The 26,596-nt window shown below is 44.0% G+C and overlaps 1 protein-coding gene across 1 annotated transcript in view; it reads right to left on the bottom strand.

Moving 5' to 3' along the window:
• Positions 1-26,596, bottom strand: part of CRHR1 (corticotropin releasing hormone receptor 1) — a 2,003,326-nt gene that overhangs the window by 1,612,703 nt on the left and 364,027 nt on the right. The window contains exon 2 of the mRNA XM_069634091.1: positions 22,142-22,226. Coding sequence (XP_069490192.1) covers positions 22,142-22,226 — 85 coding nt within the window. The remainder of the gene's footprint in view (positions 1-22,141; positions 22,227-26,596) is intronic.

Genomic DNA, 26,596 nt, shown 5'->3' with positions numbered 1-26,596 from the left:
GACTTTGCACTGCCAACAAACATCCTGATTCAGAGTAGTGCAAAGTGTATTTTCGCAGTGCAACGTGACTTTGCACTGCAGAAATTTACAATTTTAATTTCTAATGATCACTTTTATTATATATTGTAGTCATAACCAGAATGCTACACTTGTCTTACTGAGCCAAAATCTACAATGATTATACACATTATTTTCCAATAAAATGGTACTATTTCAAGATGCACAGTGAGTCAATTCCTATAGTACTCTTTCAAAATAGCCCCATGGTGAAGGGGACTGTTAACACATTAAGTTTCTTGTAACCATGAACCATATATACTCAATGGGATAGCCTCGCGATTAGGATGCGAGAATAGACCTGCTCCTACATCTTTCAAACCACTGGGAGCCCTGTTGAATCCTGCTCGTCATTTGTATAATTTTAGAAGCTGAGCTGTTTCTGAAATAAACATATGATAGGATGCAAGGACCCATGCATCTTTAAAAATCTCCCACTGTATTTACGCCTGGAAGCAGATGATTTGAAATGCATGACGCCTTTTAAATGAGTATTGTTCCATAAAACATGTAGGCTTTCAACTATCCCACTCAACGATCTTATTAATGTCCCCCAAGCAATATCTGAGTTTTAAAGAATATGTGTGTTCCCCTTAGGTAGTGCAGATTGTGGCATATGTTGGCTTCGCTGCGTTGTTAATATAGGTTTGTATTTGTGTTTGTACACCAATCCGCTCCCCTGCCACTCATGTTCACCCAGCCCCCTTTCACAGAAGACTAGAACAACTCTCTCCATATGTTTTTGCTTTATAAAACGTCTCCATTAATATCCAGAGCAAGGGCGCGGTGTTTGGCGCCGCTTGTGGACTCCGGGGACTTCCTGGTTCGTGGCCCCGCCCCCCTGGGCTTATCAGCGCCTCGCTAACCCCGCAGCGGTGAAGCCCGCGGCGGGGCAAGGGCGCGGTGTTTGGCGCCGCTTGTGGACTCCGGGGACTTCCTGGTTCGTGGCCCCGCCCCCCTGGGCTTATCAGCGCCTCGCTAACCCCGCAGCGGTGAAGCCCGCGGCGGGGCAAGGGCGCGGTGTTTGGCGCCGCTTGTGGACTCCGGGGACTTCCTGGTTCGTGGCCCCGCCCCCCTGGGCTTATCAGCGCCTCGCTAACCCCGCAGCGGTGAAGCCCGCGGCGGGGCAAGGGCGCGGTGTTTGGCGCCGCTTGTGGACTCCGGGGACTTCCTGGTTCGTGGCCCCGCCCCCCTGGGCTTATCAGCGCCTCGCTAACCCCGCAGCGGTGAAGCCCGCGGCGGGGCAAGGGCGCGGTGTTTGGCGCCGCTTGTGGACTCCGGGGACTTCCTGGTTCGTGGCCCCGCCCCCCTGGGCTTATCAGCGCCTCGCTAACCCCGCAGCGGTGAAGCCCGCGGCGGGGCAAGGGCGCGGTGTTTGGCGCCGCTTGTGGACTCCGGGGACTTCCTGGTTCGTGGCCCCGCCCCCCTGGGCTTATCAGCGCCTCGCTAACCCCGCAGCGGTGAAGCCCGCGGCGGGGCAAGGGCGCGGTGTTTGGCGCCGCTTGGTGTTCGGCGCTGCTGGAGTCCAGCCACTGGACTGGACATTGATAACAGAGGTGAGCTGGGGAGGCGGATTACGATGGAGGTGTGTGGTGTGCCCCTCCATAAGTATCTGGACACGGAAACCTCTCAAGTTTCGGCTATGGCGCAGCCGACTACTGACCCCTTATCCCCGTTCCCCCCACTCCTTTTTTGCCCCCAACTCATTGACCATGACCCCCCCCTGCAGAAATTCCAGCGTAAGACTGTGGTATTGAGGAGACAGCGACCACAGGGGGGGGTACCCTCAGTAACCTCCATGGGTACTACTTTGGGGGCCACTGGGACATGTGCCATCAAGCCCATTGTAAATCAGTCCCTGTCTATATCCGGCACTCTAGCAGCGACACTAATTCCATCACCAGTAATGGGTCAGCAGCACCTGGGGAGCCAAGTAACCCTACATAGTAACCAGGGTGGTCTGTTCAAGCTGTTTCCGGATGCCAGTGGAAATGCTGGTGGCGAGCCGGAACCAAGTCTCCCCCTGTCGCAAAGCACGTCTTCGGCCTTGACCACAGCCACAACCATCGAACCCCTCCCCCATGGATCCCCCTCAACACTTGTGTCATCTCTCCTGGCTGTAGGGGACAGTCTGGAACAAATTGTCCTAAGGGGCAAATCCTCCTCCAGCTCCCATAACAGTTCGTGGAGTGATGTCCTCTCATCCACGAGCTCTGGGGCCAGTCCTTCCCCCTGTCTGACCCTACCCCGGATGGTTGAGACCATCAATCAACCAACTGCCGCCAGTAAACATGAGTGTAACTTGTCCACTGACCGACTCCCAGAGGAGGCTCTGTTACATAGGGGGTGTGGGTGTAATCAAGTTCTGGCGGAACTGGCCATCATCAAGGCTCTCTTGCTAACTGTACTAGAGGCCCAATTGAAGGGTGGTGGAACTGTCCAGGGGGAGCCCATGGTGACCGCTTCAGCTGCCGTGGGGTATAAGGCCCTATCCTCGGAAAGCCCCTTGGAAAGTTTACGTGTTCAGGTCCCCCCAGTCCTGACCACCCCCAAAGGGTCTGCCGTCCCCCTTAACTTGGCATTAGGAGAATCATTCTCTAACAACGGGCCCTGTGTTCTCCCTGCCGTTACCAGGGCGAGCAGGAAGGTCTCTAACTTTAGTTTAATGTCTTTGCCTTCCGTGGCCCAGTCCTCCGCTATCTTGGGCTCTGTGTGTTCTGAGTCCAAAGACCAGGGCCTGTGGAAATCTGGGGGTCAGCATAAACCCTTAGACCAGGGAAAGCCCAAACGCCCTATTGTCTTCTTACAGGGGGTTCCCAAACTGGCAGCAAACAAGTCTGAACCAAAGGATGCCCTACTTAACAAATGTTTATTTTGGCTGAACACTTCTGGAGGTTGCCCATTTGTACGCAGAGAAGCTCTGGCGGGCTGTTGCAGAATTTCAAGTATGGGCATGAACACCATGGATAGCATCAAACTTTTTTTTTGGGACCAGAGTACGGCTAACCGGGTTTTGGAAGGTTGGGGGCGGGCAGGCCAACAAGCTATGAGTGGGATCTCAATCAGCATGCGCCCTTTTCTAAACTCTGCTGCCCCTCCTAGATCTGCCAGAGTAAACCCTGGGGTTTTTTCTAACAACAGCCCCCTCTCAGGGGCAAATCTGACCACCTTGGGCCGGAGGCGCCATGGGACTTGGCTGAAGTAAGGGGATGGTGGGCCTAGATCATTGTTTCAAAGAACTGGCTAGGGTTTCTTTTTGGAGGGGTGGCATGTTCGTACTGCCCTGTTGTTTTCTTTAATGTTGTTTCCCTATAATTTTGTTTTCAATTTGCACCCCTATTTCTAGAACTGTTTTTGCAGGATGTACTTTGATGGTCATTTTTTGGCCGAATAAAGGTGTTTGACTGACTTGACTAATATCCACAACTCGGTGTGTTAGTCCCACCAAACTCGAATGGAATCATTCAAAACAACATGTCAGCTGACAACCTCAATGCACAAGGTTGCACCTATTACAAACATTTTGGTTGAGATGCAGCAAACTATTTAAAAAGTTAACACTGTGTGGATATTGCTTGGTAAGAGCAAGTGATGCCTGAGGTGTGGCCATTGGCAGCCTTCAGAGCATCCCCCATGCACACGCATCAGAGGAAGGATGTCAGGATCATCCAAGACTGCAGCACTAAAACAATAGGAGACTTCGGAAAAGTTCTTACATTTCTTCTGTTGACATATTCGACTTACCCCTCTCCATGTTCAAGGTTTGCTTTCCTCACTCTATGCACTTGGTCATTATCTCTTGATCTCTTGTTCTCTTTGGTCCATGCTTGGAATACACTGTAAACTCATCTCTTAATTTCCTGTCTTATAAAACTAAAATCCTCAAGCCCTGGAAGCTGAGGGGATGTCCATCAGAAGTCTGACCATCGTCCGTGCTCACCTGTCCGTTATCAGTCTCGGCTTTAAAAAATATTGGAGTCAATATTGATTCATCGATCTGACATTGCATATTCACCAGGTCACCAAGACTTCTTTGTTTCCTGTAATCTTGTTTCTCCACTGCATACTAACGGTTTGTCCATTGTCACTCTCGATATCTATTACTTAAAATAATATTTACTTTGGTTTACCTGCTACTCTATTCCAGCGTCTGCGATGTTTACAAAACCCTGCTACTCTTCTACTTCTGAGAGTTTTGCAAAGACCATGATATGGCAGCCTTACACTCCCTGCACTAGTCTCTGATGCACCAACACGGCATGGTTAAATCTCTGTATTGGGACCCACACCTTTTTATGAATACACAACTCGATGCGTTGCCCAGAGCATTTACCATCATTGCTCAACTCATACCCTTGACTCTTTGAATGTAATCTGCTTACACCTATTTCATGCAAGCGAAAAAGTATGGGAGCCCTGTCTGTTCCAGTGAATGCCTCACAGAGTGCATTAGAGATCTCGACGTAGGCACTCCAGGACCATTTTACATTCCATATGCCCCAGGGCTTGGTTGTGCTTTACAAATGTACACATAATTAAATAAATAAATAAAAATAAATATGATACTTAAAGCACATTTGTTTCAATGAATTTATAAAACTAAGTTGATGAAGTTGGTTTTGCTTCCAGGCAGTTATTCTGTCAATGTAGCAGTATACGTACCCTCTACAAATACTTACAACGGCAGTGAAGGGTCGTCTTCAAATACCAGGAACCCTGCAGTGGTTTTACTACTGTAGCCCACTAGTAAGATAACTGACTAAGAAGTCAGTGAGGCAGTTTGCGGGCCTGAAAGAAGTTCTAACAGAACTGCCAAGCATTAGAAGCCTGCAAGGTGTTGCAGATTTAGGGAGGGAAGGATGGGTAAAGCAATATACGCTGATGTCCAACACGAAGCTGTGAACAACAGCAAGGAGTAAAGCAGATGTACGCAGGAACCGCAGAGGAAGGAACTATCTCCAGAGAAGGAGAGAGAATGCCAGATGCTCAGACACAAAGAGCCACCTGAAGAAATCCAAAGTGAGAGTGCATGGCAAGAGATGAAAGCCGCAGACCAAGTATTGTCGGTGGCAAGAACCCATTCAAGAGGAGGCTCATAGACGCCCACCAGAAAATGTGGGAAGAGCCACAGAAGAGGGCGTGATATGGAGGGTAGCCACACACAAGAAGCATAACCATTGATCATGTAAATGAACAGAGAAGCGCTGACTGATGGAATGAAGGGATTCATTTCATAGAGGGCTGTGAGTTGGAAACTGAGACAGTGCATGTTAGAACTTGGAGGAAGAGTTCCTCAAGCAAGTAAATTAGGACATAGAAAGGGGAAATTCTGGTAGCTGGAACCAGACAGAACGTTCCTAAAACAAACACATCAAAGATAAGTGCATGCTGGGAATTAAAGTCTGTATCTCAAGAGAATGAAAGTTTGAGCATTGCATTCTAGGAACTGATATCTAAGTTCCCAGATTCATGTGCTTGCTTGTTTCTTCCAGACTTCATGCGAGCAGGAGGATAGGTGATAGTGTATCAGGTGGAGAAGATAGGGGAGATGGTGAGTGCCACAGGAGTGGCAGAGGATAGTTGAAGTGTGGAAACAGAAAAATTGATATGAGGCCGGGAAGCCCAAAAGGAAACACACCAACACAGGTTACAAAGAACATACAAAGCGCTTTATTCAAAGATACAACAATTACCAAAAGTCAATTGACATACGGATAGCTATTCGGCCCTCAGAGTAACAGAACGAACCATCAACGGTAGTTCGCCGTGTTAGTGTGAGAGACCGAACATTGGGGTACTCGGGTTTTTATACTTTTTATCCAGCTCTGGCCAACCCCCCTCGCAAGTTAACCATTCTCAGAACCAGACCTAGGGTTTGTTGCCAGGTCAATCCCATAATGTATGCATTTTTGATCAGTTCCGCTGATACAGTTGTTCATTTACACATAGGTCAGGGATAGGACAAGGTCTCAGTTCGCGACCCTAACAAGTGGCCTGCGGGCATATTACTTATTCATGTGTGCGGAGGTCACAACGGCCAGAATCCCACTCGAAATGTCATTCGGCCTCCATTTTGTTGTTCAGGGTGACTTCCACACTACAAGAGAACCTAAAATGGCGGCTAAATCCAAGATGGCGATTTACACAATACATTAAGGTCAAGACCTTGCCGCGGAATCTATGTACACAATGTTTTTAGACAACTTGGCGTAGACCAACATACATTAAAACAATGCGACAGGAGGTACAATATTATTTTGATTTCCACAGACCCTCCTTTTGGCCTATGCCAAGTGCTAAACATCATCCCTAATACTTTCGAAAATAACTCCATGTATTATCATCCATAGATTCTGCATCATTGTCTGTAATGTCTATAGCCATAAGGTCGTTCATAAGAAACTCTTGTAACATGAATTCTTTAGATGCTGTATCTGGGGTATATATTTTATGCCCTATTGCGCTCACTGCTTGAGCACAACACCCCCTTATCATTCCACACATACTTGGGAGGCATTGAAAACAGCAACAAAGGAATAACAGGATCCCTAAAATAACCAGAATAACGGAAAGCACCTTCCAACCCCAAGATCGCAAAGAATCCCAAAACCAAGTACTAAGGTTCCAGTCTCCTACAGGGATATGGACTTCAGAACTGAGAGTATGTAAGTTCTGAATTGCTTTAAAAATTGTTGGCGAGGAGTCCGGTACGAAAACACAACAAGTGGACCCCACTAATTTGCATACTCCACCTCGTTCTGCCAAAATGACATCTAATGCCATCCGATTTTGAAGTGCTACCAATCTTATTTCCTTTTGCTCTAAGGTCATATTGTAGAGTATGTCCGTGGTCCGGTTGATCGTTCTCTCCAGTACCCTTGCTAATCCCCTAATGTTCTCCGAGTTTGCTATTTGTCCCCAAAAGGGCACAACTGATTTCGCTATGTCCCCCAATCCTTGCCCAGGGGTACCTCCGTTGTCGTCTCGCCGTGGGCGAGCCTTAGAAATCTCTAATGTACTTGCTACAAATACCCCGGGTAACAATATTCCTAAATAACAGGTTCCCTGCCAATCCTTGGGCAACCAGTGAAATGCTAAACTACCACAAACAAAATAAACAGGTCCCCCTACATACAGAGGCCTGTTTTCCCCAGTCAAATTTACAATGTTTTTACAAGCTTCAAAATCTCCCATTGGCCTAGTGCCATTTCTCTGTATACAGAAGGGAACTGAGTCAGGACTATGATTTATAGAATAAGAAGGAGGTACAGCGTCCTTATTGCCTATCGAAGCCATTTTAAAGGAGATCAGAGTTTGAAAAGGAAGAGATAGTTTGTCAGATGGCCTAATAGAAGTGACGTTAGGTTTACTTCTATTTGCGAAAAGCGAGCATCCCAGGGGAGTCAATTCACGTTTCTCAAAATCATTTAAATTAGTTCCATCAAAGTTCCCTGAGATGCTATCATTCCATCGGCCAAAGAATAGTGCTCAAAGAGAGGCATAGCAAGCAGTTGTTAAAGGTAGAGGATGTATATACCATCCCAGTCCCTTGTTCCTATGTTGCGGTAAATGAGTACAAATCCAACAATTACTCTTATTAAAAATGGCATGAGTAGCATTCATTACTATCATCAGAGTGTTATTATGATACTTCTGTCTATGTTGGGAGTCTCTAGGGGACAGAGTATGAAGGTGTACAGAGGGAGTCAAAACAGTTGGTACGATCTCGGTCGGTAATAAAGGTTTCAAAGGATAGATTTCTTCGAAATACCAAAGTCCTACAGCAGCAGTTGCAAAAATAACAATAATCATTATCAAAACACAACAGTACATTTTTGGGGCCCAGGCACATTGTACATTGTTCGATTTGGTCACCCCCTTATCTAAAAGTCCAGTGCGGGGAGCAGCAGTGAAGGTGGCAGACATCTTAGTTTCTCGATCGACGGCCCCAATGTTCGTTGCTGGCGACACTACGGTCGCGTGATTTCTTAGTCCTTCCCAACCCTAGCCAGCAGAATCCCTTTTTTGCTCAACAGAACTTTCTCATAACAAGACAATTTTCCAATCACTTCCTTTTCCAGATGCACGACACTCGTGCCGTAGTTCTATTTCCGTGGTCGAAGGTTGTACCTGATGGTACCCAAAATTGTGTGGTCCGGAAGCAAAGTATCGTCACTTCCTGAGGGAAGCGACGTGTCGGTGGCGACGGAAGTCGCAGAGCTCGAAACAGTGTTTTCCGGAAGTGATTTTTCAAAAGAGTGCGGAGACGAAATGGACTGTTCCCCAAGCTCCTCAAGCTCAGAGAACTTCTCCAACGCACTCACAGCGCTGTTTGCTACTCCAGGATCAGAGACTGTAGCATCAGCGAGGGGTTCTGCTTCTTCTGTAGCGCGTGGCGTCGGGTGAGGAAGTTTCTTGACGTGCATCGCGTGAATCCAGTTCTTCTTTCCAGCCACCCGCACTGCTGTCCTGGTGACCAATAATACCTGATGGGGTCCCCGCCAGCGAGGCGCGAGACAGGAAGACCTCTCGTAGGCCTTCACGAGGACCCAACTTCCAGGCTGTATATCGTGTCCTGGGCCCGTAAACCGTACAGGTAAAGCAGCATGCACCTGGTGGTAGATGAAATACAGGTTTTTAGTTAACTGGTTACAGTAGTCTACAAGCAATACATTTTCCACCTTCCTCAGGGCTTTAGGTTTTGGGAGACCCCAAATGTTAGCAGGTCTCCCCATTACTACTTCAAATGGAGAAAGCCCACTTCTAGTCTGAGGTGTGGTACGCATAGCTAATAACACAATAGGCAAAGCATCTGGCCATTTTAGTTTGGTATCAGCACATGTTTTTGCAAGTTTATTCTTTAAAATACCATTGTGTCTTTCTACCAACCCAGCACTTTGAGGATGCCTAGATGAATGAAATTGTTTCTCAATACATAGGGCTGCACATATTTGCAAAATTACTGCTGCAATAAAGTGAGGACCATTGTCCGACCAGATTATCCTCGGGAGCCCAAATCGAGGAAAGAATTCTTTTACCATAATCTTTGCAGTGGTCATGGCGGTAGCATCTTTGACTGGGAAAGCCTCGACCCATTTACTGAAGGCACAAATAATTACAAGAACATATTTTAGATTATTACATCGCTCCATTTCAATAAAATCAAAATGTATAACCTCAAAGGGGACAGAAAGGGGTCCAAAACGTCCCCTTGGAATCACTGTCCCCTTACCCACATTGTGCTGTAGGCAGATCATACAATTCCGGACATGCCTCTTTGCAGTGTCCAGAATCTTGTCATTCACCCAGACCTGGTCTAACATTCTCGTGATCTGCTGGGCACACACATGCGTAGGACCGTGTGCCATCGTAACCATTGCCAATACATAAGAATCAGGAAGCAACCATTTTCCACCCAAAACCCTTCTTCATCCAGTTTCCCCATTCCTTCAGCCCACTTTCTAGATTCTTTCATCGTGGCATGAGTCTGAATATCTCGCACAGACCCAATACCTTCATCCATTATGCAAACATCTCTCATTTCCCTCGAGGCATACATGTCCGTGCTAAGGTCTGTGGCCGTTTGTCTGGCTATCAAATCCGCAAAAGCATTCCCTTTGCCCAGATCATCTATGACCTAGCGATGTGCTGCACATTTCATGATCGCTAACCGTTTACGGAGTGAGAGTGCCGAAAGTAATTGCACTATCAAGGGGCCATGCTGAATCTTGGTCCCATGTGAGGTCAGGAACCCTCTTTCCGACCAAAGCTTTCCGAAGTTGTGAGCCACCCCAAATGCGTACTGGCTATCAGTATATATATTTACTCTTCGCCCTTGGGAAAGTTCACAAGCTCGGGTCAACGCTATAATCTCTGCGGCCTGCGCGGAGTTATGCGAAATTCTCTTAGTTTCGACAACTTTGCTCAATGTAGTAACTGCATAAGCAGCTGTAGATGTACCATTCGAAAGTTTGAAGCAGGAGCCATCACAAAACAGCTCCCCTTCTGCATTATCCAAAGGAGTATCTATGAGATCTATCCTGCCCTTCGTTTCTTGTTCGGTGGTATACAGGCAGTCATGTGATTCTTCATCACCGCAAACAGTGTTTTGCGGGAAAGGTAAGAGTTCAGCCGGATTAAGAACACAACACCTCTTAATTTGAATATGAGGGGCAAACAGAATTAGTTCATACCTTGTTAAACGTGCAGAGGTGAGGTGTTGCGTTTGGGTTTTATTCAATAGAATATCAACAGAGTGAGGTACCATCAAAATCAAATCATGGCCTAGGACCATTCCCTCACTCTGTTTTACAGACGCGGCAGCAGCGGCGACAGCGCACAAACATCTTGGCAAAGCGCATGCAACAGGATCAAGGGCGGAGGAGTAGTAGCCGCACGGCTTATTCTTCCCTCCGTGTTCCTGTGTTAACACAGCCAAAGCACATCCATCACATTCATGCACAAACAACACAAAGGCCTTGTCATAATTTGGAGTACCCAGAACCGGTGCCGAACATAGCGCGGTTTTGAGAAGCTCAAATGATCGTTGATGTTCCGATTCCCATGGCAGTGGCAGAGAAATGCCCTTCTTCATCAAAGCCAACATCGGTTTTACCACTAGTGCGAAATTAGGGATCCACAACCTACAGTAGGAAGCCAACCTATCAGGGCTCTGACTTCCTTCTGTGTATTTGGAACAGACATGCCAGAAATGTGTTTTATTCTTTCAGGTGTCAATCTTCTCCCCTCCTTTGACAGGAGGTAGCCTAGATAGGCAACCTCCTGACAACAATATTGAAATTTTTTAAGCGAAGCTTTGTGACCATTTTTAGCTAGATGAACAAGCAACAGTATAGTGCCTTCTTTACAGGCATTCTCAGAATCTGCAGCCAAAAGTAAATCGTCAACATATTGAACCAGCGTGCACGTAGGTGGCAATTCAAGGGGGTCGAGCTGCTCTTTTAAAGCTCTACTATAAATACTGGGACTTTCAGTATACCCTTGAGGTGCCCTTGTAAATGTAAATGAGCGTCCCCCCAAGGTGAACGCAAAGAGATATCTGCTTTCTTTATGTATAGGGATACTAAAGAAGGCGTTTTTCAGATCCACAATGCTGAAGTGCGTAGCCGTAGTAGGGATCATTGTTAATATCGTCGTCACATCAGGCACAATTGGAAATTGTGGGGCGACCACTCGGTTAATAGCACGAAGATCAATTATAAACCGGTATGGAATTGCATTGTCGCCTTTCTTATATACGGGTAAGATCGGACTGTTACACAAACTACCTGTAATCTCTTCGATCACCCCACGATGTACAAAATCGGAGACAATGCATTTCAAAGCACGTTCGCCTTCGACTGATATTTTATACTGCGGGATGCGTGGCAGTTTCACCCCATGTTTCAGGACTATTTTAACGGGCTTAATCTGCAACACTTCGACATCATTGTCGTCCACCACCCACAAACATTCCGGGACAATGCTAAACTCGGGAGGTAAAGGTCGAATCAAGAACTGAGAATTAGGAAGTTGCTGTGGTGAAACCGTTAGCCGTACTCCATCCGAAGAACAATGAATTACTGCATTCAATTTCTTTAACAAATTCAACCCCAGCAAATTCTCTCCACAGTTCGAAGTGAGCAGAAAGGGACAATGGTCCGTAAAGGGACCCAAAGAAACGGATACCGGCGCAGAAACCGGACAGACAGTTGGTACACCAGAAAACCCTACGGAAACATTTGTTTGCTCTGACAGTGGGATGTTTGGAACCCGCGAATGATCAATGGAGCACTTCTGTGCTCCAGTGTCAATCAAGAACTGGTGTTTCCTATTCCCCACTAATAATTCAGCGTAGGGGCCTTTTTGATTAACGGGAATAGGCGAAGGTTCCAAACCCTGCTTCGGGCAATCCTAATAAAATGGAGCCTCGTCAGAAGGAAGCTCTTCAGAAAGGTAGACAGCAGAAGGGTGATCAAATATGTTTCTCGAGTCCATACTCGAGGTCTGATTTTCCAGTGAAAAAGGTTGCTGAGAATCTTGTAAAAGCTGACCTCTATCAGGGCCCCCTGTTCCAGGGCGGGCCCTAGGTCGTCTACCCATACCCCCAAACGTACTGTTTGACCTCTGGCGAAGGACGGGGCACTGTGCTCGCCAATGACCTTCCTGGCGGCAATAAGCACATTGATTAATATTCACAGTACTCCGAGGAGTATTTCCTTCTGGAACGTACTGACCTCTAGTCTGTGTCGTAACTCCTCTGGGGTTTCTAACAATTTGCTGCAATAATACTTTGGTTTTCAAAACTCCCTTTCTCTTTTCAATTTTCTCCTTTTCATTATTAACACGGTTCTCATAATACTGAGCCATGTGCAAAACCTCAGATTGAGATTTTGCCTGCCAAGCACTCTCTGAGGACATAATTTGTGACTGGATGTCAGGTAACAACCCACGTACAAATTTGTCCACGAACAACCTCTTTCCCGACTCTGTAACTAAATCCTGTCCACTGAAGTCAGAAAATACCTGCTCGAATCTATTAAAAAATTCGGTGGCGCCTTCAGTTTTCCCTTGGACACAGGCCGTAAGCTTGTCCCAAATAATCCTTTTCTCTGGAATTATAGTTTTTAGTTTAGCGACAATCCTATCAGGTAAAGTAAGTATTACCTGTGGCGGTTTCTTACAAGCTGGTCTTTCTCCATCAATTCTAATCATATTTGCCCACGTATCTCCCAGCCCCGGCACATCATCTATTGTCCGAACCTGTTTCCATACATCTACGGGCAGGAGTACAGGGAATAACAAGTCAATGTCACTCAAGGTGAACACGGAGGACTGTAAAACGGACTCTATTTCTTTGTAAAACCCTGTCGGGTTTTTCCTAATATCGGGAACTGATTGTCTAATTGTGTTCACTTCCTGTCGTGAAAACGGGACGTGAACAAATTGCAATACATAATGTGCAGGGATATCCACAGCGGGGGCACCAGTCCCAGCGTTGGCGGGGATCTCAACTTTTGGGACAAAAGTCGGAGGAACCTCTCTCATAGGCAACTGAGATATAGGTACCTCCGGCCGCTTACTAAGCAATAGAGCCAGGTCGAGCGCTAAGGCAGCTGTAGAAGTGTTGGGCGAAAAAGCCCTTTTACAAATCCCCAATAATTCTATGGGGCAACTAACCCTCTTTCTTACACATTCCTCTTGCAGGTGCTGTACCATCACCTGAATTACCTTTCTTTGCATTTCTACTGTATACTGACTATACGTGTCATACTCTTCGTCTGGCGGTATCGATGAATCCGAGATCCATCGAACCGCATCTTTGGTACAAATTCGTACTTCCTCAGGTGCCGCTCTTTGGCACGGAAGGAACCGTTTCTGTACATATATTCTATCGTCCTCATCATCCTCATCTCGTGATTTTTCAAAGTCTTTCCTAAACTCAAACAATCTTTCAACATGTCCATAAACTTTCTGCTCTGTGTCCCTCGAAAGTGCCAAAGCGTTCAGATCTCTCACCCCTTGTGGAAGATCCGAATTTTGTAATCTACCCCACATCACACACAAATGAGTCCCCAAACCTTCGATAAAAACATTTTTCTAGGGAAAACTATTCAAATTAGATAATGTAGAAAAAACATTAGCTTGATCACCTTTCTCCATGCAATGTTTAGCCCATGCAAACAAAACCTTTGACCCTGCACCTGGATCAACTTCAATCAATACGGGGCCACTCGGGAGCAAAGGTATAGGTAAATTTAACAAAGGTGCAACTATCGGTGCAGCTGGAAGGGGCGGTGCGATAGGCGGAGGAACAACAACCAAAGGACTAGGAACAATAGGCTGTACAGGGGGAACAGGAATAACAACAGGCGCGACAACAGGAATAGGCAGAGCGCCCAAAATAGGAGCATACGGAGGTGGCGCTGAGGCATCGGGCCTGCGTTCATTTAATAACTTCTCAATAAATTCTTCAGAAACATGGAAATCTTTAGAGGGGTACATTTTTTGGACTCCGAGTGAAAAGGCTCTATCCATATTTTTAACTAATTCTGACCGCTTTTCTTTATCATATAATAATGCTTTTTCAGCGTTTGTTTTATGACGACGTGCATGTTTATCCCTACTTTTAAGCTGCTGTGATGCTTCTTTCTTACAATTTTGTAACACATCAAAGGCTGCTGGTCTAGCCTTTTTCTTTAACAAGATCGATTCTAAGTATTCGATACGGGGGATCTCAAAACTACCGTTGATTGGCCACTGAAATTCGGAGGCATGTCTGGTCTGTCTGTGCCAAATATCATTAAATACGATACTTCCAATGCCATACTTACAGTACATAGTACACGCCGGCGACCCCTCCTGTGGTGCCGGGCAGCTAAATTCCAAAGATTGTCGATCCCTGCGGAACAAAGCCCTAAAACAGCTAGACAATTTCCCAGGCATTTCACAAACAATTGGTGTTACCTGGTTCAATAATTGTGTCTGCAGATACAATACGCCAAATTCAAAGTGTCAGGGTTAAATTAAGAGCCGGGTCACGACTGCACCTCACCAAACCTAAGGAGGACCGTACGGTTTACAAAGAACTTACCTAACGAATTTTACCTTGTGTTTGGTGGTTTCGGCAAATCTTCCCGCCTCAGAATTGGACCCTCGTCAAGATGCCGTGTCAGACCACACGACTATCGTCCAAGGATCGGATCGTGCAGCGCTGCCGAGGTATCGCGTCTCGATCGGTTGGGCCTGCAGAATCACACCGTCCGATCCCGGTTCGATAGTCTGCGTCAACCTTCAATGATCCGGCATCAATCTTGAGGGTCCCTATTCGGGCGCCAACTGTGGAAATAGAAAAATTGATATGAGGCCGGGAAGCCCAAAAGGAAACACACCAACACAGGTTACAAAGAACATACAAAGCGCTTTTTTCAAAGATACAACAACTACCAAAAGTCAATTAACATACGGATAGCTATTCGGCCCTCAGAGTAACAGAACGAACCATCAACGGTAGTTCGCCATGTTAGTGTGAGACCGAACATTGGGATACTCGGGTTTTTATACTTTTTATCCAGCTCTGGCCAACCCCGCTCGCAAGTTAACCATTCTCAGAACCAGACCTATGGTTCGTTGCCAGGTCAATCCCATAATGTATGCATTTTTGATCAGTTCCGCTGATACAGTTGTTCATTTACACATAGGTCAGGGATAGGACAAGGTCTCAGTTCGCGACCCTAAAAAGTGGCCTGCGGGCATATTATTTATTCATGTGTGCGGAGGTCACAACGGCCAGAATCCCACTCGCAATGTCATTCGGCCTCCATTTTGTTGTTCAGGGTGACTTCCACGCTACAAGAGAACCTAAAATGGCGGCTAAATCCAAGATGGCGATTTACACAATACATTAAGGTCAAGACCTTGCCGCGGAATCTATGTACACAATGTTTTTAGACAACTTGGCGTAGACCAACATACATTAAAACAATGCGATAGGAGGTACAATATTATTTTGATTTCCACAGAAGGAAAGAGTTGTGGCTGTACAGCACAGTTCTAGCAAAAACCCACCAGGCAGCCTAGTGGTTGCAAAAAAGGGCACAAAATGCAATGCAAAATGGTGTGCAAAGATGTTAAAAAACACACACCAAAATTCGAATTTCAAAAAGGATGCAAAATGAGGTGCAAAGTAGTGAAAAAACACACACCTAAATTGAATTTCAAAAAGGATGCAACATGGGGTGAAAAGATGTTTATAAAGACACACCTAATATCGATTTTCAAAAAGCGACACACAAATGCACTGAAAGAAGGAGTAGAATAGGTGATGCAAGGAAGGAATTATGAGGTAGGCACAGTTCTGGTTCAGAGTTGTTAGTGAAGGAGGCAGTGGAAAAGTTCAGTAGTCAGTCACTAGTATATCTACAGATAGAATAGAGGTGAATGGGCCCAAGTTTGTCGGGTAGAAGGCTGTACATCAGGAGGCCACTTCATAGTTTGAAGAAGGGGACAAAGGAGGGAGCCCTCAAAGCCCTCCTAGTACAGGACAGGCAAAGACAGGGCCTTAGATGTGGGCCTTCGATGGGGTAATATTGTTTGCTTTTAAGTGTGTGGTTGAGTTAAAGTTATTATATTTGATTTTAATATAATTTTTCTTTTTAAAGTATTAAACATTATTATGTTACCTTAAAATTATTATTTTTTGATGTTGTTTTAACCTTACCTCTTCTGTGAAATGTTTTCTTTCAAATAATATAAACTTTTTTTGCAGTTACATGATCAGCGATTTTGAGTGTTTGTTGTACTACTAACGTGTGTTGTAAGAACATGTAGTGAGTGTGGGTGTGTGTGTGGCATAAGAGCATGTTTCCTAACAGCATGTAGTGTAAGTCTCTGGGGGTCATTACGAGGTAGCAGGTAACCATGCTGCAATTAGTGGCATGGCTACCCCCTTACCAGGTATCGGGTCCGGGTTCCTTGAATGAGGAATTGCCGGGCCATTCTGACCTTGGAGGGCCCGGTAATTTCTCATTCAAGGAACCCGAACCCGGTACATCCCCATTCCCATTCTTGCCCCCATGGGGCTCAATGGGAATGGGGAGCATGCTAACAACGGGCCCGTTAATAACAGGCCCATTGTTAGCATGCTGGGCTGCTCGCGGGACCCGCTAAGGCCACCTGGTAAAACCAGGCATCCTTAGCGGGTCCCGCGATCAGAACTCGTAATGAGGCGGTAAGGGGTTGACGGCTCCGGCACCTTTATCGTGTCGTTAACCCCTTACCGCCAAGGTCGTAATGACCTTCTATGTGTTGTAAGTGCACATATTGTAAGTTTCTGTGTTGTAAGAGCGTGTGTTGCAAGATTGTGTGCATTGTCTTTAAGGTGCATGTGTTGAAGGAACATGTGTTGTAAGAGCCTGTGTTGAAGGATTGTGTGTTGTAGGAGTTTGTGTTGTAGAAGAGTGTGTTGTAGGAGGGCGTGTCGTAGAGGGGGGTTTAGGATAGTGTCTTGTAGGAGGTTGTGTTATAGGAGAGGGTAGACAGATGACATATTATGAGAGCATGTGTCATAGAAGCGCGTTTCATACGTCCAATTGTTGTATGTCCACATGTTGTCTGAGCATGTGTTGTAGGTGCATGTGTTCTAAGTACAGGTGTGATAGGTGCATGTGTTATAGATGAACATGTGTCAGGAGCATGTGTCAGGAGCAGGGGTGATAACACTGTGTGTCATAAGAACATGAGTAATAGCAGTGCCGTAGCTTCGCACGTCATATGAGTAAGTTTTATAATAATGTATCAGATAAGAAAATGTAATAGGAACACATGTGGTAGGAGCACATGTTGTAGGAGTGTGTTAAATAAATGTTATATAAGTGCATATCATAGGAGTGTGTGTTGTAAGAGGGTGCATAGTAATAGTTTGTGTTATTAGTATTTTAATATCAAATGTACCTCCTTCAGCTCATGCATTGTATTCTGCCTAAAGTGTATATTTTCTTATGAAAATTGCACATTTATTCCATCACTTTAAAAATAAAATCAAAGTGAGCAGTGACTTGCTTTTCATGTGAGTTTTTAGGAGATGTTAATTGTGTAATGTATGAACAGAAAAACTCATACACTCTGTGTACAGTTAGTATGACTTGCCGTTGATGTGAGTTGATTATGCACATTTATTCCATCACTTTAAAACTGACATCAAAGTCAGCTGTCACTTGCCTTTGATGTTAGTTTTTAGATGTTAATTGTGTAATGTAGGAACTGTAATACTCATACGCTCAGTGTACAGATTGTATGAAAGGTGTACAGATTTTCCTTCACCTTAAACTGACATCAAAGTCAGCTGTAACTTGACTTTCATGTGAGTTTTTAGGAGATGTTAATTGTGTAATGTACAAACAGTAAAACTCACATGCTCTGTGTACAGTTTGTATGACTTGCCTTTGATGTGAGTTTTTAGGGGATGTTTATTTTGTAATGTACCAACTGTAAAACTCATGTGCTCTGCGGACATGATTGCAGCGCATGTTGTAGGTGCTTGTGTGGTATCAGTATGTTTTAAAAAATGTGTGATTTTGGATCATGTGTTGTAGAAGTGCATGTCGCAGGACCATGTTATGTGTAGTAGGCATGTTTTAGTAGGCATGCTTCTCATCAGAACATGCATTGTGGGAGTGTGTGTTGTGGAAGCTCATGTTATAGCAGTGAGTGTCATAGGAATACCTGTCTTTGGAGTGTGTGTCATTAGAGTGTGTGTTGTAAATGTTTGTGGTAAGAGCATGTGTCTTAGGAGTGTGTGTGTTAAGGGAGTGTGTTGTAGGAGCATGTGCCGTAGGAGCATGTGCCCTAGGTGCATGTGTCCTGGGTGCATGTGTCCTAGGTGCATGTGTCCTAGGTGCATGTGAGAGCACTTGTCCCACTTGTGCATGTTATGTGTAGTAATAGCATGTGCATTAGGTGCACATGTCATAGAAGCACTTTTTAGTGTTCATATAGACAATGTTGTTATTCCAAATGTACGAGTAGGATTTTATTATACCATGTGTTTGAAAAGTATACATTTTCATAGGGAAAGTGTACATTTTCGTATGAAAAGTGTACATTTTCATATGAAAAGTGCACATTTATTCCATCACTTTAAAACGGACATCAAAGTAAACTGAGACTTGCCTTTTTGAGTTTTTAATTATGTAATGTACGAACCGTTAATTGCTTAGTGTAGGAACTGTAAAACTCATACGCTTGGTGCACATTTCGTAGGAAATATGTGCATTCATTCTGCGCATGCATCATATATAGATACATTTCAAATGTTAATGTCGCAAAATTGGCCAAGTCTACTTTCAATTTCTGTTTTCAGTGCACCAATTCCTGATAAAATCAAGCACCCTGTAAAAAATTAAGAAAATCGAAGAGGCCCATTTTGAGATATTTGGAACAAAATATTTATTTTTTTCCAATGTGAAACTCATGTTAAAAGCTGTTCATAATGTGATCAAAATAAACATATTTTAAACTCTGAACCCGTTAATTTAAAATTCAGATTTATGAATGCAAGCTAATGAAAGTTATTAAGAAAAATCCTTTTCTGAAACGCCAGAGAGACCACATCTTACCTTAACTATGCCACACACAAGCGCAAAGTCCTAATATATATATATATATACGTATATATATATATTGTTTGCAGCGTCATGTCAAGAAGGTGGCATAGTGTGGGCACACCCATTTTAAGTTATAAGAACAAAGAAAATAGTTTTAAAGCAACAATGAATTTGCACTAATGTAACATTATAATTTACATATTGTAGTGGGAATTAAACCACATAGAATTTGCAAACAAACATAACAGAATATAAGCTCTGTGTTCTGATTCCAGATGTGGCAGTGAGAAGTTTTACTTTTTCTCAAAGGTGTCCAGGCACTGTACAATATGGGAATGATATATATTAGCATCAAGGCACACAGTGAACATGGGCTAATGCACCTGTTGTGCCCTAGTCAATCAATAAGTGACAGGAACATTATTATACAGGCTCATCTCTACTCCCTCCAAGGTATCAAAACTTTGAGAAAGGGCAAGAACATGTTGGTTTCTAGAGTAATGGAAGCCATTTGAAAAATACCATAAATTACAGTGGGTGGACTGTGAATGCTTGCACTTAATTGCACTTAATTGCTAAAGGTCCCCGCTGTGAAGTATATTTTTGTTTTCACAAAGGAGTGGACATTTGAAGAGCAAAACACAGGCACGTTTCTGCTTACTCTTCTCTTTCCACTCAGTTTGGCAAAAGTGTAAATACTTCCCACCATTCAGAATTGCAGGAGGCCTTTACAATGGATTCCTTTTTTAATAGGTGGTAACAGCAGGATAATTCCACACAAATGCATAGCATTACCACTAGAAAGAAAAAAGGTGAATGCTCCTATTCTTTCTCCACGGTTGACTGGAAAATAGAAATTGAAAAGAAATATGGTCAGCTGATGTCAAGGATACGACCTCACAGCAGAACATTACGTAATTACCAGATCCAACAATACAGACTAAGAGCTGATTGAATTTTGTTAAGGCTGCTACTCCATAAAGCATCTGACCGCACAGAAAAAGTTCCAGGGTTGCTGGATGATCAGCAACCTATACGTAAATAGATGACTGTCTCCTCTGAGAAGGGAATTCTCTGCTGCTGACCCGCTGGATAAAAAGAGAATTAGTGGTGGACAATTACCCACCTGGACAGATAAGTGCGGCAACTCAATCCCCAGACAATGCTAGTACAACCTGTAAATGAAAACAGGCCGCAAGCCAGCTATTGTGGGCAGGTTTGTGACTAATTGTGGGTACATGTTTGTTAAACATGGATTTAAACTGTACACTTAGATGAATATTGCACCTTAACTCTTTCCTCTACATTACAATGTGCACAAGGATACACTAAATAGGACAACAAAAGCCGATAGCTGTATTGAGACTGTATTGCCAAACAGACAAATTATGTGTAGTGATGGTGCAGAATTACTTAAGAGATACAAATTCAAAATCTTGGTAAACCAATCCCCAGGGAGACTCGTGTCACTGTTCCATTTGCTTCAATTATAAAGTGTGGTTTGTTATGTAAAACTAAGACTAGGATAAGCATGACATTTCTAATTGATAGAAGAGAACAAAACGTGCCCACATAGCATCGGTTATTCAGAGAGCAATGAAAACATCAAAACCACAGAAACAGGAGCTGTACACTAGTATGTTATTAATATCATTGACAACATTGCAGAAGCACTTGACAGATCGTGAAAAGAGTCCTATCAAAGATGTACAAATCAAATATGTGGTATAATAAAAAAATAAAAAAAACGAAGACAAATGCTACTCTACTCTGCTTCGGATAACAATGGGTTTAGGGAAAACAAACCGTTTATTAGGGAGGTAAAATAAACAGAAAGTACAAACAAACTGCAGAGGTCTGAGAGAATAGTAGACCATAAGGTGGGTGAAGACAAAGGGAGTGTTGCTCATCAATCTGACAAAACAAATTAATATTACACATAAGAGCAAAACTAAATGAAATGGAGGACAAAAGAGCACTACAAAAAAGGTCCCACTACAAACATGTGTACTGCCTCCTCTTCCTCCGACTGTATTTATCTGTGCCCCAGCACCATGTATTTGAGTGAGATGCCACCCTTTCACCCCTTAATGTCCCAAATATCCAAAATGTAATTGTTTTTGTGATATTCCCCACTTTATATATTTTTGTTGCAATATACTGTTCCTTAGATCTTTTGGTTTGCAGATTACATCCATCACTCATCCATCCAGACGGCTGAGGCCACGTTATTACACACAAATCAAACTTACCCTCACCCATGATCTGATTAAAATTTGAATTGCTTATAGCATACACAAATTCAAAGACATGGGGCCTCATTTAGAGTCTGTCAGTCCGGAAACAACGGTGGCGGTAAACCCCATGAAACTGTTGTTTCCAGACTGGCAGATTATGAGTTCTGCAGGCAAGATGTGTCACTCCCACAGGTCTGACCTGGTGGGAGTAACGCCACCCACCTGCAGACGGAAATGGAAACACCGTCTCCGTAATAGACAGAATCAGTGTTTCCATTGAGTCCTATGGGACTCCATGGCAATGGGGATTTACGGAATTCTGCCTCCAGAATTACTGGGTCACTGGGGTTGTAATACCCTGGTGATTCCGGCAATCATGGAGGCAGTAATTCATTCCAAGTCCGGCAGCAACCTGCTGGTTTTTCCAGCTCGGTTACTGCCAGACTCGGAATGAGGCCCATGGTCTCTGGCATGGGCATATCCAACAATGAAGGCTGTTTACATGAAAGCATCACACAATACATGGGCATTCGCCTGGTATAGTGCACATTATTTTACTTGGAAGCCTTTTGCGACTTGGTCACTCTTTTTCTAACACATTTTACATTTTAAAAAACAGGTTTTACCAGCTAGTCAGAGAAAACTAGATTTTAATATTATGTCATTTAAACATTCATTGAGCACAGATAAAATGTAAAAAGCCCTAACATAATGACACAAAACAATTGCAAAAGGTACACTTACCAGTGATATTGTTGGCTGAAAGTGCATTTTCACAAGACTGGTCCTGAGCAGAGCCCCAGATCAGGCTGAACCACACAAGGAATGCCTGCAAAAAAGCAAACAGAAATATCACATACATGCTGTGTCACTGGTAATTCTTGTGCACATACTGAATGCAAGACTTTCCTTGATATCTCCAGTGCACACCAATTTCCCTGTTTTGAGTGTTACCCATTGTACACAGTCAAAAACCTTTTGCATTCTTTTGACAGTTTTTAAGAATTTTACCCTTGCATAGTTGATTTACAAGTGGTTAAACACACAATTAAATATTTGACTTTTTCTTTACGTTTTTAAACATTTCAAGTAATTGAACATCTATGCTTGAACATGTCCCAGGGGTGTAGAACCTTTGACCTTAAGCACTGGCATTACAATGGAAAGGATTAACACTTTCATTGGCACTTTCACCTGTTTTCATTTCTGAAGAAATCATATTATATTTTCCAGAAACAGTCAGGAGAAAGTAAAACCACTGTAGAGTTTTCAGAGTGAAGACATGTTGAAATCTTTAAAGCAGTCAAGTTATCTAGAATATTTGGGCAAATTATGCCATTTGCAGATCAAGGGGTACCACAGTCAATGTGCAACACAATGACAGTGAACTGGTTAGAGGGGACTTACACAGCCAATCTTCACCAAAACAAACAACAATAAAAGGACTGTTGAATCAAGATTGGGTGCATAAATGTGAACCATACTTAGCAGTTTTCAATTGTTGCACCACAAACAGGACAATCCATGATCTCCACAAAATGTACCTGGTAATTGTAATTCACGACCCCATGAATCAGAGTAACCAGTCCCATTTGTTTTGTTGGTGTAGGCCAGCATTTACATAAAGCATCCCACCCTGTAATGGGTAGATGAGTTTCTTGCAATAAAAAGTTCATTTAAGCATTTATTTACATTCAATGTGATCCACCCTGCTTTCCCGGATTCCTTCAGGTCCTGATGAAGATATTAATATTGAGAGCAGGTCCATCCACTAATGTCTAAGCCATTCACATCCTATATAATAAATTGAAGATAACATACCAAGAAAAACTTGCACTATGGATCCTCGACCCTACGCTCCCCACTCACCTCATTCATCACAACACACCAGTGACCTCCACATACCCGGTAGACATGAAGACATAACCAACTTTTTGCCTTACTTCAACAATTGATACCACAATGCAAAGTACAATCCATTAAGACAGTGAGGGAAACCACTATAGCATAGGGACATGTATCAAATTACATTTCAGGTTTGAAATACTTATAGGCCTGACAGTGACCGCAGCACACCGCAGCACTAGCTTATTGGAATTAGAGGGAGCTGGAGCCGCATCTGCATAGCACTAATATAAACTTGTGTAACATGGCAAGCAGTAACAGGCAATAGGATCCTGGATGAGCCCCTTGAACTCTGAGCTTCAACCTCTGAGCTTCAAAAAATCTAGCACTGAAGCAGGATCATTTGAACCTCAACCCTGATGACCTAGTGAACTGCAGCCTTATTGCCTCTCTACCCATTTGAGAAGCCATCACCCTGCTACTACACAAGATTATCTAATGTAGTCTCTTTCCAGATTACAAGTATCTCTTTAATCCCATATGCAGCAATGAGACAGCCACCACATAGGTCATCAATGGCACATCATGGACAAAGCAGAACCTCCCTGCCTTCTGGTCATGCTGATCCGCTTATCTGCTTTCTACTCAGTGAACCACAAACCATTGTTCAACACTCTTTCTACCTGCATGTGATTCAAAATGTCAGTTCTTAGCTGGTTGGATTTCTACCTCATTAGCCAACAGCCAGCCATCTACAGGGACACCTGTGGAGTGCATTGAGACCCAGTGAGCTTTGAACTCCCTTAAGAATCCATCATCGCACTAATTATGTTCATCCTCCACATGAAGCCATTAGGGATACTCGTGGCACACGCGCAACATCAATATTAATACGTATACAGATGCCAGTTCTCCCTGAATGTGAGCTTCCTCAAGGACATTGAACAGTGGAAACCCTGCTTTTATCTCATTCAAGCAAAAAACTTGAGTGCCTGCCAAAAAGTTAACCCACCATGTATATCTACTTTGGAGGCCCCACCAAACGCAACCAAATCAAGAATTGTCTAAATGAGATGGCTTCTCGCTGCAACCCCCTCCCCCCCAGTTTAAAGTTCCTCAGCTTCGCTTTTGATTACTTCACCGCCTTCAAAACATACATTGCAAAGAAATCACAGGCAGCTTGGTACCACCTATTACTCCTCAACAGAAAAAATCTCTTCTTCACACTTCAAACTTCAGAATCATCCTCTAAGCCCTGGGTCTCTACCACTATGATGGTGGCAATGCCCTCCTTGCAGGAGACATGATCCAGGCCATGCTGAAAGCCACCCAGCAGCTAGCTTCATCGCAGGCCTAAAGAAGTGATACCACGTTTCACCCACAATCACTGAGCTTCCCTGGTTGCCCATCCAAACCAACAGCCAAACAGAAAAGTGTAGAAACGTTTTTAAACATGCAGTCTGTGGGCATGTTCTTGACCAGAATGTACAGCTATTGAATTCGTGTTGAAATCAATGAATGCTAAGGGACTCATTCTACAGGTTTTTTTTGTTCGGCACAAGTGAGGAGATGCTCTAGAACCAAAAAAAAAAAAAAAAGTTTCACCCATCAACAGAAGTCATCTAAATGTGCGTATTTGTGCAACTGCGGGAGAATTTCTGCGCATTTTAAATTTCATCCATATTCACAAATGAGATGCACTTCAAAATGCACTGAAAACAGACATGTGTCCCTACGACTGTTTCTAACAGGTGCAGGGAGGTGTGCAGTGTATGACGGGATTCTGATCCCATCATACATGTCTTTTAAGTGTGATGGCAACAGTATAAAGCACTTCTATCACACTTGCATTTCCATCCCCAAAATGGGATAACAATTTTTTGTTGTTGTTGATTTCACGAAACTAATATATTGAAGATGCAACCCCCAAATATGCAGGTCACCTTTTAGAAGATGGTGACCTAGCATTTCTCCAACTAATGCAAATGAACAAGTGCATCCTCTGCACTTTTCATATTTATGTTAGTTTTGGGGAATGTGGAAAATGTGTGTCTTTGTTCGTGATGTAGGTGCACAGCAGAAGCTGAAGAAGCAATGCTTGCTGAAGTAATGGGCACATGGGTATTGTTCTAACGTAGCATGCGACGTGTGCTTAAATCAGCAGTACTTTTAGCTATTGCAAGGAAATATACAAGGAGGACAACTGCAGAAGAACCGAGGGTAAGAAGGCGAGATTCTGTTCACACATGAAAGGCTTGTGTTATGGGCACTTCACAAGAAGAGTTTGAGTGCTTTTGTGGACAATGTTCTAGACCTCTGGAAGAAACAGCGAGGGATTCTGGCCTCCGGCCCAATCGCTTGATGAATACCTGACATATACGGCTAATTGCCCGACAGATGTTTCCTGACATGTAAAGGTGCCAGAGGAAGAGAGAGAGGGGGCAGACTAGAGAGTGAGTTCAAGTAGCAAAGTGAGAAAATGAAATTGGGCTCGACACAGTAGGTTTCCTTTGTTAGGTATTTCCATGCTCTGCTGGCACTTCCAATGCCTTTCACGGCTTATCATTCCTGGGTAGGGCATGTAAGGCCTTTTCTTAGGGTAAGGAGTGGAGGCCCCTTCCTGCTCCCTTCCTTTGTCCCCCAATTCCCTGATCCCTATTGTATACAGTATGAGTGATTAAAAGGGCAAGGGGTTGTTTCTTTGATAGAAGGAGACGCAGATGTGGAAGTCTGTCCTGTTGATGAGTGCTGTTCAGAAGTACCCACTACCTCTGTACATGCATGCAAATCATGTGTTATGGGAGGCGGGGGGGTGCTTTCACTTGGGTGAGGTAGACGGAAGGGTAGTTAATGGGAGTGGTGGAGTTGTTGATAGAAGATAAACAGGATAAGAGTCGGTGTGGAACATTAGAATGTATTGGTGGTCTGATGGGGAGTGAGGTGTAAGGTTGCAAGCGTTTAATAATGAGGTGTTAGTGAATGATGGAAGAGGTTGGGGAGTGGTGGCATACGGTCCCAACTGCTTCCTTCTTCCCGTGTCTTGGTTGTAAAGTCTTTCTTTGGTTTGAGATATTGACGTCCGGTCCACTGTCATATAATATTTGAGATGGTAACTTGGACTGGCGTCAATGAGTCATCATCTGTAGTTGCTGGTGGATATATAATTAGATTCCAAGTGATTGTGTGTGTGTTTCTTGCTAGGCCGTGGTATAACCTGCTATTTGTGGTTTGATTGTTTGCAATCCACTGTCACCTGCTCACCCTTCATGTTTCTGGCTTACACTGTAATGCTCCTGTATGTCCCAAATATAATGCCTGTTGCAATGTTCTCATACATTTCCCACTGTAATTGTG

This window comes from Ambystoma mexicanum, chromosome 13 (genome assembly GCF_040938575.1).
Source record: "Ambystoma mexicanum isolate Mex_15411 chromosome 13, UKY_AmexF1_1, whole genome shotgun sequence".
Classification (NCBI taxonomy): domain Eukaryota; kingdom Metazoa; phylum Chordata; class Amphibia; order Caudata; family Ambystomatidae; genus Ambystoma; species Ambystoma mexicanum.
The sequence above is the reverse complement of the archived record's forward strand: the minus strand, read 5'-3'. Positions and strand labels throughout refer to the sequence as shown.